At 39.1% G+C, this 12,669-nt stretch overlaps 1 protein-coding gene across 5 annotated transcripts in view; it reads right to left on the bottom strand.

Annotated features, from left to right (window-relative positions):
• afap1 (actin filament associated protein 1) overlaps positions 1–12,669 on the bottom strand; it is a 58,968-nt gene that overhangs the window by 36,285 nt on the left and 10,014 nt on the right. For 4 of the 5 annotated variants that reach the window (XM_056369228.1, XM_056369232.1, XM_056369229.1 and 1 more), the window contains exons 2-3: positions 9,257–9,388; positions 5,762–5,844 (exon numbers count right to left, since the gene is read on the bottom strand). In XM_056369228.1, coding sequence (XP_056225203.1) covers positions 5,762–5,844; positions 9,257–9,388 — 215 coding nt within the window. The remainder of the gene's footprint in view (positions 1–5,761; positions 5,845–9,256; positions 9,389–12,669) is intronic. The other variant, XM_056369230.1, reaches the window with a different exon arrangement.

Here is a 12,669-nt window from a genome sequence, read left to right as displayed (position 1 = left end):
TTCACTGGCTCAGTCGGTGTGACTACCTGCACTCTCTCTGCCTGCACTTACTTACATGTGAATCACGCACTAATGAAACATGCAGAACAATCAATTTAGCAATGCAGTTACCATGTTCCATAGATGAAGTGGTCTGTAGATATATAGATAAAGCGGTGGAAATATAATATGGGCCCGGCGTAGCTGAGCTCTGTATGCTTGAATATCATATCATCATATCACAATAGTATTTTTTCAATCTCACAGAAAACCTAATAGCATGTGAGCAGCATACACAGTCTCTAACGGTGTGAATAGCACAATTTGAAATCATTTTGCTCCGTGGTATGTTGACACCGACATCTTCAAAGAATCTATATCGTCATTGATAATGGAAGACCATCGAATATCATAATTGGCCATATTGATGCCATACTGTAGCGAAAAAGTTAGTCTGGAGCCCAGAATCAGGTAGGTAAATAATTAAGATCAGTGTATATTATGGAATAGTGACATTAGGATGTGGCAGAGGCCAACAAATTTGGTCTTTCACAGCCAATCGTTTCTCTTCTTTTTCCCACTGGCTGTCTACTCCATAATTGAAGTAACATTTTATTTTTCAGGAGTTTTGTTCAAACTACTTGACATTTCGATGGAAAATGTTCATGTGGCTGAGCCAGTAACCAGGACTGTATCTCGTGCCAAATATCAAAGAGCAATATTAGTGTAGCATAAATCTTGGATATGAAAAGAGATAGAGAGAGAAAGAGAGAGATTCTGGTCATACTACAAGACTTCAATTGGCTTTTGTCACACTTGGTCTTATGATCCAATTGGAGCCAGACCTTGTTTACTGTATGTGTAAATGTATGTGTATGTGTTCGTGTGGCATGTAACATGACGCAGTGATCCTCTTTCTTAGGTCACTGAGAAGATTTATGATCTGAGGGCTGTGGAGAAAATCACACTGACATGAGAAGATCCTGTTTCTCTCTGAGTGTATACAGTGTGTATGTCTGAGCAAACCCACCACTTTTTCTGATTTATGCTCCTGCACATGCTTTACTTTTTGATGTTGTTACCCAGTTTAACCTGCTGAGTTTTCTGCTGGCTAATGTTACACATTTTTGCCAAAAGGAAACACAAGTTAAATGTGTCTTCCAAAATGCTTACATTAATGTATAATGTATATGTATACTTAGATGTGTTGGAAAAGCGAATGAATGATGTGTTTTCCCTGAGCTGAAATGGTTGCATTTAACATTCTGGTTTGATTTGGACTTCAATTGTGTTTTGCAGTGATTTCCTAATGACCTTTTATACGCACGCACGCATGCACGCATGCACGCACACATACACACACACAAACTTAAGGGGATGACAACAGGGTGGTTCAAAGCAGAGCACTTGCAGCTTTTCTAAACAAAAATTAAACCCAATGGCTGTGTATTTGATTAGAGGATATCCTGCTGTGTCTGTTGATCTCTGATGAGTCACATTATCAGGATTTGTCTTCCTTATGGGGACAAAAAGCAAGTCCCCACAATGTAAAGGTTAATAAAAGTAATGTAAAGGTTGTAAAAGTTAATGTAAGGGTTGATGTTACGCAAAAGTGGTTCATTATGGCTAAATTCTTAACTGGTCATACTGTTTGTTAGTTGATGATAGGTCAACTAGGCCACAGGATTTAATTCCTAAAAATTCATTTCACACCCAACTAAGATATCAGCTGAACAACTGAAAATAAAACCAATTATGATGGTGCCATGGCAACAGTAAACATTCATGTTGCAGAGTGAGGGAATGAAAGCAGGGTGCTGGATTTTATACACTGTGATGATGATGAAGATACATTATAAATATACCACATTTCACATTCATCCAACCTGAAGAGAGACAGGCTAACTGGTGTCATTTGTTTTACCGTTGAGTTTATTGTAATCATTCAGTATGTTGGCAGTTCTACATTGTAGCGGAGATACCTGGTCTGGCATCAGTCACAAGCCATTAAAGAAGTTCATATTAAGGACATGCAGTTATGGAGCCAAAATTAACACCTTCTTATTCTTCCCACCATCAAACTATCAAATTGATAGGAAACAAAGACAAAGGATCCTTCTCTCACTAACAGACCAGCTTTTAGCATGTCAGAGAGATGTACAACCAGACCGTGGGTCACATGGACAGCTCCAGAGGATCAACAAATGGACACGAGGCAAAATTGGAGTAAACAACCAAAATTTCCATAATTATTGCAATAACACTGTCCATTTACTAAACATTTACAATTAACTGTAAATCTACTGCGCTACTCTCAAGTAATTATTCTTTATATAACAGTGAGTAATCAAAATGGCTGCCACAGGCTTTGGGGTTGACAGAGTACTGATGTAGCTTCTAAAGCTGCGGCCTCTCAGTCTTGCAGAGAGCGCTGGTTTGGCTCGGCTCTGAGCCTTGACGGGTCACAGACAGACCATGGCCAAGACTGTCTCTTCCTCCTCCTTACTCCCATTCTTCCACCAGATCTCTCTCCTCTATTTATTGCACTTATTCACCCACAGTAACTCACATCTGACACTTTATAAAATACTCTCTTCTGTAACTGCATTTGACATATTAAAACCTGACCGAACACGGTTGGAGTGTTTCATCTCCACTCGATCATGTTCTTCTTTGTTTCTACTACACCCTACCCTGTTTACTCATTTCTCTTTCACCCCCCCCCCTTCTCTCTTCTATCTTTTTTCCAGCCGGCTAAAATTTATGCAACATAAAAGAATGGTGGGTGGAGAGACAGAGCAAAGGAGATTTTTTCTCTGCCTGGACAGCTTATCCAGAGGTCAGTGTGGAAATGTGATGCATGGTAATTTCAGAGAAAAGAGACAGCAAGAGAGGGACAGAGAGCTGGAAGAAAATAAAAGATAGTAACTGGGTTTACATCCAAGTATATTTATGAGAACTTTACTTTACTGCTGGCATTCTGCACAACCCGCGTAAATTGTGTGTTACTTTTACAGTTTTATTTTTGAATATACGTGCTACATTTCCATTTAATATGTTTTAGTGTTTTAATTGCCGGCTACGGTATGTCTAAATTCCGCTTTAATATTTTCGTCCTTGCTGATGCAGCATCCCCATTGTGCAATGGTCATCTTAGCTGTTGGTATCACTAGTATTATTTGTTTGCACAAATTTACAGCCAGGCTGCAAATCGTTGTTCACTTTCACACATCTTCATAGTTTTTCTGTTACGCACACTGTGTGGCTGTAGTGAGTATTTAGACTGGAAACTGGAATAGCCCGTTAGATAAATATAGATCTGTTTGATCATCATTCATCATTCATAATTTATATTTAGTATATTTCTAAATATATTTCTAAATACATGTAAGTGGTTTTGAGTAGCGGGTCCAGGTATGTTTTCAGGCGCAACAAATTCTTTTTTGTTTCGGTCACATAGTTTCTCTCTCTGGCAGTTAACATTTTTCAGACTGTCTCTTGTGAGTTCCTCATAATTGCATCCTGTGACACTGATCATTCTTGGCTGCTTGACAGATTATTCAGTTCTGATTCTGCAGTAAAGACAAACAGAAAAGTTTTTTGGCCTATTTTTATTCCTCACTTGCGGTTTACGGCCTTGAATATACCTAAACTGAGAGGTTGTTTACAACCTGTGTGTTTTTCTGACTGCTTACATTCCCGGCCTTGTTTCCACACCCCTTGATATTAGTTTTTATTTGGTTAGTGCAATGTTATTTAAAATTTTTATCTAATGCTGTTAGTGCAGGCCTATATATTGTATTTTTTTTTTTTATTCATGCTTGTGACTTCATACAAGCATTAATACAATTCAGGGTCACAGTACCAAATATTTAACTATAGTTTTTTTGACAGAAACCCTTTTTTATTTAACATAAGCCAAAGTCCTAAAATGTAAAATCGTCTAAACACAAGGCATTGGCCTGAATAAAATGGTGTAAAAATTGGCAAAATTTTGATTTAAATTGAGATTCACAAGAGATGGAGACACAACTGAAAGCTCTAAAAACCTGGAAGTAGACATTTGAGTTGAGATTGTCAAACACATACGAGGTCAGGAAAGTGAAAGTATCTAGTCTCGATATTCCCTCATTGATAAGTGAATTTTTGTCTTCTGGTGGAGTGACAACAAGAAATGTATTTATATTTATTTATCAAGAGCAACTTTCTCAATCATTTGTCTTGTCTTTATTAACAGGATAGGTCAAGAGTTTCAGAAGTAGTGTGGTGACCAAAAAGGACTGGGCTGTAATAGCACTCCTATGCATTTTATCTTTTAACATTTCAAAACCTTGTTAGATTGCAGGAAAATTTGCTAAAAAGACAGGAGGAGAGGAGGGAGACACAAAGAAGAGTCAGAGAGACATCAGTCCTGCTCACTCCTCCTCTCTCATCTAGTTTTCCGAGAAAACCTGGGCTGTGATTTCCAGACATACACTGGGGTCACTGGAGGAAGCTGAGGCAGTGGACTGGTTCTAATTACAAACTGCACTGTAAGCCCTTGTGCCTCAGTGTGTGTATGTGTGTGCGTATAAGAAAATGTAGAACAAGGAGTTGTGGCTTATTGTTATGGTGAGAGGGCTTTGCAAGCCATCACAGCCACCTGCTTTCTATCAGAGGCATCTGCTCCGACACTGCAACGACACACACTTGTTATTCCTCATACTGGGTCCCTTTACACATGCATGCTCCTCACATCACTTCCACTATCACTTACACACGCACACACACAAACACACACACCACACGCACATGTTAATAATAGAGACATTACAGTCCTCACTGACTATCAGGTTGATGCAAGGCTCAGTGTGAGACAGGAAAACATACTGAAGCCATGACCAGCCTTCCCACTGCTTTTACAAGTGACTGTAAAAACACATTTCACATGGCTTCCACATCCCACTGTATTATTCAGTCTGACTTTAATGTAACTAGATAGCATTTAGGTGTGTTGTGATTTCACTTTTTACTTAATAGGGAATGCCTTTAATGATCGGTATTGATAATAGTAAGTACTGAAAGCTGCCATTAAATCTTTTTTTATTAACAAATTCTTTGATGAGTTTTAGATTGAAATCAATGATGAATCATGACATGGGGTATCTTTGATGTGTTTCCCAGTTTTGATCTTTACTAAACCATGTGAATATGTTATGCAAGAATTGCATCCAGAGCCATATCACCCTCAAGTGACTTGCATTGCATTGCTAAAATCAGAATTTGTCAGCGTTGCCATGACAATATGTAAAGTTTATGTCATTCACCTTGGAGTTGTCACAGCTGCCTGGCTGAGCCAGAGTTAGAAGGAAGGAGACAAGACACAGCACTGGAAACAAGTGACACTGAGTTGGCTGCTATTTGGAGAAACATTTACATTTATGCTTTTATCCAAAGCAACTTACAAGTGAGGGACATCACTAAAGCTTCCAAAAAGGAGGGGGGGGGGGGAAATCCCAGCTGACATAGAGGCACACTGTATATATGAAGCTTAGTGCAAGTTCACGACTAGAAGACTATTTTTATGCCCCATTCATTCACAATTCTCTTTCTCTTTCTGCTTCTACACTTCTCTGGTCTCAGACTTTTGGCATAGAGAGGACTTTTGGACAAGGAGGATTATGATGCTCCCTGGTCAAGTTGGTGATCAAGTTCCCTGTAGGATTAGATGTTGTCTGACTGTAACTCCCCAGCTTATACAGGAGATACTGCTCTTGAGGTGAGGTGAAGATAATAATCTTACCAGCCAGGGGTGAGGGATCTCAGGGAGGGGCATCTGAGGTGGGGCCGGTAGACCACTGTGGATCTCTGACTTGAATGAAGGTTCTTGGGATGAAGACAAAGTGACAGAAATTCAGGGAAAGTTCTTTACTATACATATATAGTGAACCTGGAGAAGAAGAACTTTACAATAACAATAATACATATTTTAAATTTCAGTGGCTGCAATTGGGGAAAAAACTTCACATCATTAAAAATGGAGATGCTTTCTTCAACAACACAGTGTCCAAGTGATGATTTTTTTCTTCTGTAACATAAAAAATATATTTTAAAGGAGAAGGACTAAGAAATTGAGTGTCTTGTGTAATGACAAACATTTAGCTACTAGAGTTAAAAACACTGTAGTGCAGCTATGTTGGTGTTAGTTTGAGTGACAAGGATACTACCTACCTGTGTCCATTATCCATGGTATGGACATACAGTAAATAGAAAATAACATTGATAACAGCTACTCACAACCTCAACCTGTTTGGAAGGTGTGCATCTGTACACAGCTGCATACATCTGTGAGTCATGTCACACTTGAAGAAATCAGACAATTTTTTTCTGAAGATGTTCATATGACTTCAAAGTTTCCCCACAAAAAGCTGAGCCACAGAGGTTATCTCTTTATCTGGCCATTTTTTAAGCCATTGTCTATTATGCTAAGTATGAATTCTGGAGTAGCTGCTATTTTTAATGCTCTGGATATAAAATTAAAAAGATTTTGTTGTTTTCTACTAACCAACAAAGTTTTCAGAGTGAATTTAATGCATTCATGATCTATCTTTCATTTCTTACAGTTTTCCTGGCTCAGGAAGGGTTCCTTCCAGGGAGACACCAGGACATGTATTTTGCTCTATACTAGGGCTGGGTCATATGTTCTATAAGTAATATCACAATTTTTTTTGCTATATCGCAATACACAATATACTGTATATCGTTATATTTTGAAATCTCCTCTATAGAACTTCATAAATAGATGATTTAACCTTTTAATGCATAAAGAGTGATCTAGAGATTCAGCATCTTGCCTGAGCGAGCCGCTCATTGCAAAAAAACAAACAGGGAAACTTTTGTTGATAGTCTTACTGATGTGATACCAGCAACATTATATATAACTGACAGTGTGTTTCTGATGCTGTTTGTCTTCTGAACCAATTTATCTGCCTCCGTCTTCAGTTACTGTTTCTTAACATGGATTTGGCACATCACTTTTTTCACTCTCTCCAGTTCCCTCCGCTCCAGATACAAACACACTCATCTATGTCACACATGTGGGGAGTTTTCAGGATGGGCGGGGGAGTGTGTCTATGAGAGGGAGATAGCAAGAGGAGCCAAACGCCAAAGATAACTTCATACCGGCATTTTAAGACAATTATGTGACAATTTATACTCGATTTTTCGCATTATTCATTTACCAAACCTCACTCAACCTGTTTCCGTATACGTGCTGTCATCTTTATCGCTTCTTCTTTGGAAAGGGAGGGTGGATTTAATTTAAGAAAGAATGTTCTTATCTTTTCCCCCTTGTCTTTGATTTCAGGAGAATCATATAGTTCTTCATAAAGGATGCAGTGCGTCTGCTATTTCGCTTGGCTGTGAAACAAACTTCCTTGAGCTCTAACTAGCTCTGTCTTTTCTCATATCTTTGATTCGAAAATTGCAGTTCATTCCAGGAGTTCTTTATTTTTGATGTTATTTCTATGTTCTAATTCTAGCACCTTTATTTTACTATCCAAATTTAATTGCGTCTTCATCCTGTTCTTTCTTATTCTACTTGATTTTTCAGTTATTTTACCCCTTATTACTGCTTTAACACCAGCCAGAGCCACCGGAACGACAATCCACAACTTTTTCTCAAAATGATGTAATAAAATACCTGCAGTTTGCAGAATCTGGTTGAAATATATAAATATTTTTAAGCACTTGAAGATACGATCACTAAAGCATTTGCCATGTGGAGAGCTGATAAAAACAAACGAAATGGTCAATGCTGTCATACTGACATTTAAGGTGTATTGATTGATTTCCAATCCACCAATCAAACATTGAGTCACACACAAGAAAACATTCCACCTTAAAAGTGTCCAGTAGCCACCGGTAGCCTCTGAGCTGCTCAGTGAATGTAATAGTTAGTAGTAAAGATGAAAAGACAGAAAACATCCTTTCATTCATCATTCACTCTTTTGACACTTTCTTTATCTGTGATGTATTTGCACAGACACGTGACAAAGTCAGTCTCTTACACTTTGACAGCTTGTGCTTCTGGGAATGAAAGCTAGTTTACCTACGTTTTCATAGCCCAGCCTGTTAGCTTCACCTAACCTCTGCCTGCACTGTAGCTTCATCTTTGTACGAATGTTTCCAATATGGCTTCATTTGCTCTGCACAAGTCAGTTAATGTATGTAAACTTTGCCACATAGGTGCGCTCTGCTACGTAAATAAACAGCACTACACCTCTGCACGTGAGAGACAACAACATGACAGATAAGATCCCAATGAAGTAAGCCGCAAGTCTAAAGACAGATGTGTGGCTGCGTTTCAGATTTAAAAAATATGTAGACAGTGAAGAGCTGGACTAAAGCAAAGCTATATGTGAGATGTGAAGATGCTGTTTGTACCTGTTCATACACAGTGTAGCACTGGGGTAGCTAACAACGCACATTACATCTAGTATTTCTTGAGATGGGTCTAAATTGTAGGTCATGTTAAATAGACAGTGCATTAATGTAACGGCTTTGGGTCCGATTGTAATGTAAACATTAATGTTTTTATTAGTGAACCAGGTTAGAGGAACACTTACAGCATTAATTCTCTGAGAATCTCGTTCGTATCCAAGAAAAATTGATGATGCAACTGAAATATCTCTAACTGAATCAATATCAAATCAAATCAAAATCAAATCAAATCGAGACTTTGTGAATTGAAATCGAACCGATTCAGGAAATCAGTGGCAATACCCAGCCCTAGTTCCTTCACTATTATGGTTACTGTCAGAGTGCTCCTCTGTACACTTTTCCTGAGTCACTAAATGATTAGTCAATAGAGAATATTTGCTCTCCAATATTTAAAACACTTTTCTATTCCTAAATGCAGGGATTATGGGTTAGGGTTGCTGATTATTTTTGAGTCTATATTACAATCTTCTACTTTATACGTAAATTATTTAGGGACAGAAAAATATCTATACATGAATGGCTTAAGTCCCTCCCCTTTGGGGTTTCCGTCTCTCCATTGGTCTAATATCCCAGCTCTCCTAACATGTTATGTAATGTTTTGGATCTTCTTAAATTGATTGTGTTCGATTGGTAATTTATCCAGCCTCCCATCCAATAGGGATCGTCTTCCGTTGGGAAGGCAACATTGAGAGATGTTACATCTTTCCCATTTATTGTACGAAAGACTATATGCCTATTGAATATAGTGGCCATGAAGACAGAAGCATGAAGACTGCACTCTGTCTTGTAATCTCACCTTTGTCGGAGAGGACTCTGTGGAGGATGTTGGATAGGTGCATCTTCTTCTCTCGGACCCCGGCACTCAGATACTCCCTGTCCAGCAGGTCCAGGAACAGACGAAGCTCACACACCAGCTCCTCCATTGCTGCTGAACAAGCACACAGACCACCACCATTATTACCTCTGATACCAAGGATGTTTATTACATCTGTTACATTATACACAACAGCAACCAAGAACTGGAGACATGGAAAACGAAATCTAACGGGGAGCAGCCAGATGATCAGACAGATGAAAACCAGAGCTCTCAGTCAGTCAGTCAGTCAGTCAATCACTAAATCAAACATCACTTCATTCCATCGTAGAGACCCAGCAGCCTCATAGCTGCTCGGCATGGACAGACCTGGCAAACCATCTGACAGACATATCACAACAGAATTATAGGTGCTGGTGGAAAACACACCAAGGTCTGCTCTAACAGAGCAAAACAAAACAACAGATCCAAATACATAACACAGCTAGAAGCTTAAGTATGTGTGTGTGCTGTAGTGAAGAGTGTTTATGTTTGTACACCTTCACATATTCTTATCTGAGAGCATGTTGTGATGTGGAAGACATCAAATCGAGTTCATAAGCATGACTCAGTGCTGCCACGCTCTGCACAGCTCAGATAACAAGCACCTCTGCACTGTTTTGGTGCATCTCAAGCTTTTCAACATCTGATTACATCTGACAATATAATACTGGAAAGCAGCTGCAGATTGAAGAGGGCAAGTGGGATTAATGATTATGCCTTCACCTTTTTCTTTTCCAACTATACCCCGCGTCACACTGCAGGGCTCCACTTTTACATTTCCACTGGTAGCACTGGTGCCACCAACTTTGTCAGTTGGTCCAAGGACATGCAGGTTAGATTAACTGGTGATTCTAAATTACCCGTAGGTGTGAATATGAGCAGGAATGATTTCCATTTTGACCCCTGTGTGTGTTTACATGTATCTCTTTAGCAGCAGACTGCTGACCAGTCCACACATTGCCATGAAGCCTGCGAATTATGCCCAGGTGTGTGTTGGTGTGTGAGAGTGAAAGCCCTGCTCTCTCCATCAGAGGACATAAAGCCCGGCTGCAGTCACAGCACAGAGTAGGTAAAGTGTATGCATGTTTGTGTGCAGGACATCGTCTCTGGTCTGGCAGTGTGTGTTGACTGTTAATGTCACTTAGTCTTTATCTCACTCACTTTATGAGAGTTGTAAAACCTGAAGTCGACCCTGACTTTAGACTATATGAATGAAGAATATGGTACTCTCATATTCTCAAGAAGAAGAAGAAGAAAAAGACCCTGACAAAAACAGAGCTCTGGCTAGAAAAATTAATCAGTTACTCTATAAGCAGAAAATTACTTGGCGAAAATATTTATTTGATTTATATGTTCACACATTTTCAAGCAAAAATGTGAAACATTCCCTTGTTCCAGCTTCTCAGTTTTGAGGATTTTCTGCCTTTCTTGGTCTAACACTGGGGTCACTAAAGCATGAACTACGGTCCAGACACCATCCTATCCACACCTGAACCTATGACCTTTAAATTATTGAGCGTTATTACATTTTGACGGAGCATTTCTATTTTAACTGGTGCACCTTTTTCTAGGCTTTACGGCTCTGGTCACGTGATGCTACTCAGCCAATCACTGACACACCAAGGGAAGAGACAAGACGAGAGCTTACACCAGAGGTAATAGTAAGGATGTGTTGAAATTGTTTATTACATAAAGACAGTTAACATAAACAACGTTCTGGAACTTTGCTTCAGGAAATTTGTCTGACTGGACCTCGTTGAATGATAATTGACCCCTGGTCTAATATTATAGTAAACTAATTATCTTTGGGACTGTTGGCAGGACAAGACATTAATGGGCTCTGGGAAAGGTTAATGTTATTCTGGACGCATTCATTCATAATGAACAAAAAATACATAGCTGCAGTTCCAAGATGTTGTGCAAGCTATGTGTTGCCACGGTGCGGGTTAATGCCACTGAAACGTCGCAACAAAATACAACATGCTGAGGATTTGAAGGCCATGAAAACTAGCAGAAAATTGTGCTACCAGCATCCAAAATGGAAGCCTTAAACACTGCATCACTTTACTTCACAAGATGTCCTATATGTACATGATGCAAATGATATGTATCCAAGGTGTTGCCCTCAAAAGTTATGAGACAAAACCTAAATGTTTTTTTATCTGAGTCATAATGCTCTTTAATTGTGCAGTTGTAATAGCTAATGATAGGTTCATTCCATACAGATAGAAAAGTCAATGAAGATGAAGCTCACACCCCCTGCCATGCAAGTTGTGATATATTTATGTAAATTATAAAATTAACCAGCCTTCCACCCATGCCACATGTTGAATTCAGGTTAGGGATTACAATAAGGCTTTTCAGCAGAGACTAGATACTCTAGCTACTTTATGGCAGATATCTGCAATGACGCAATAAACCTTTAATCTCCTCAAAAACACGTTTGAATAACAGACCTGATCATAACTCACTCTGCCTATCACACAGGTATCTACCATTAACCAACAACATGTGAGACCACTGGCAGCTGGCGAGTGATGAAGGAGATTTGTCCCAAAACTTTTGATCAGAGTACCTATGTTTTGACAATGAATTCTCTGGGAGACATTTATGTAGGTTTCCAATGCAACTATAATTCATTTTCATAGCTGCAGAAGAGGTTTGAGTATTGAGCAGCAGCTCTGAGCCTGGATTCACAGCCGCTTTCACGCATTCCTCACATAATCTGATTTTCCTACAGGAGAGAGGGGGGAGAGAGCTGTAAAGGGAGTGAGTCCAAAAATGAGCAAAAAGAGAAAGGGGAGTGAACTACAGATGAAACAGTTACTGGTTTCACGTGATATTACAGTAGAAATGCCGGACAGTTAGTATTAGCGTTTAAATTTGAATGATCACTATAAGCGTGGTCGATTAGTTACTGCAGTTAATTTGACTCACGTCGGACTCACGGTTCTGTGCGGCATCAGCCAGCAACAGTCTCCCAGATGCATGCACAGCAAGCAACATGGGTTAGTAGTGTGTCAGTCAAAACATGGAGAAGGCAGTCACAGCTGCTCTGGAGATTTTTCATCCTTTTAAAACCTTTTTACAACAGAGTTAGTGGGTATGAGTGGGTTTTTTAAAAGCCAGTAAGCCCACTAAACAATTCCAGTCAATTTTGCCTTTCTGCTCGAAGCAATGTCATATGACCACAGAGCACACACACTGTGTGATAATACTGATAACTGTGATAATTTTGGTCGCTTTAATGGTGATATAATTTTTTTTTAAAATTAGTATTACTTGTCCTCGACACTGTTAGATTGTATACAGAAACTGCAAAATGTCAATGTCAAACATGAAAAATACAACTT

This window comes from Seriola aureovittata, chromosome 23 (assembly GCF_021018895.1).
Source record: "Seriola aureovittata isolate HTS-2021-v1 ecotype China chromosome 23, ASM2101889v1, whole genome shotgun sequence".
Classification (NCBI taxonomy): Eukaryota; Metazoa; Chordata; class Actinopteri; order Carangiformes; family Carangidae; genus Seriola; species Seriola aureovittata.
The sequence above is the reverse complement of the archived record's forward strand: the minus strand, read 5'-3'. Positions and strand labels throughout refer to the sequence as shown.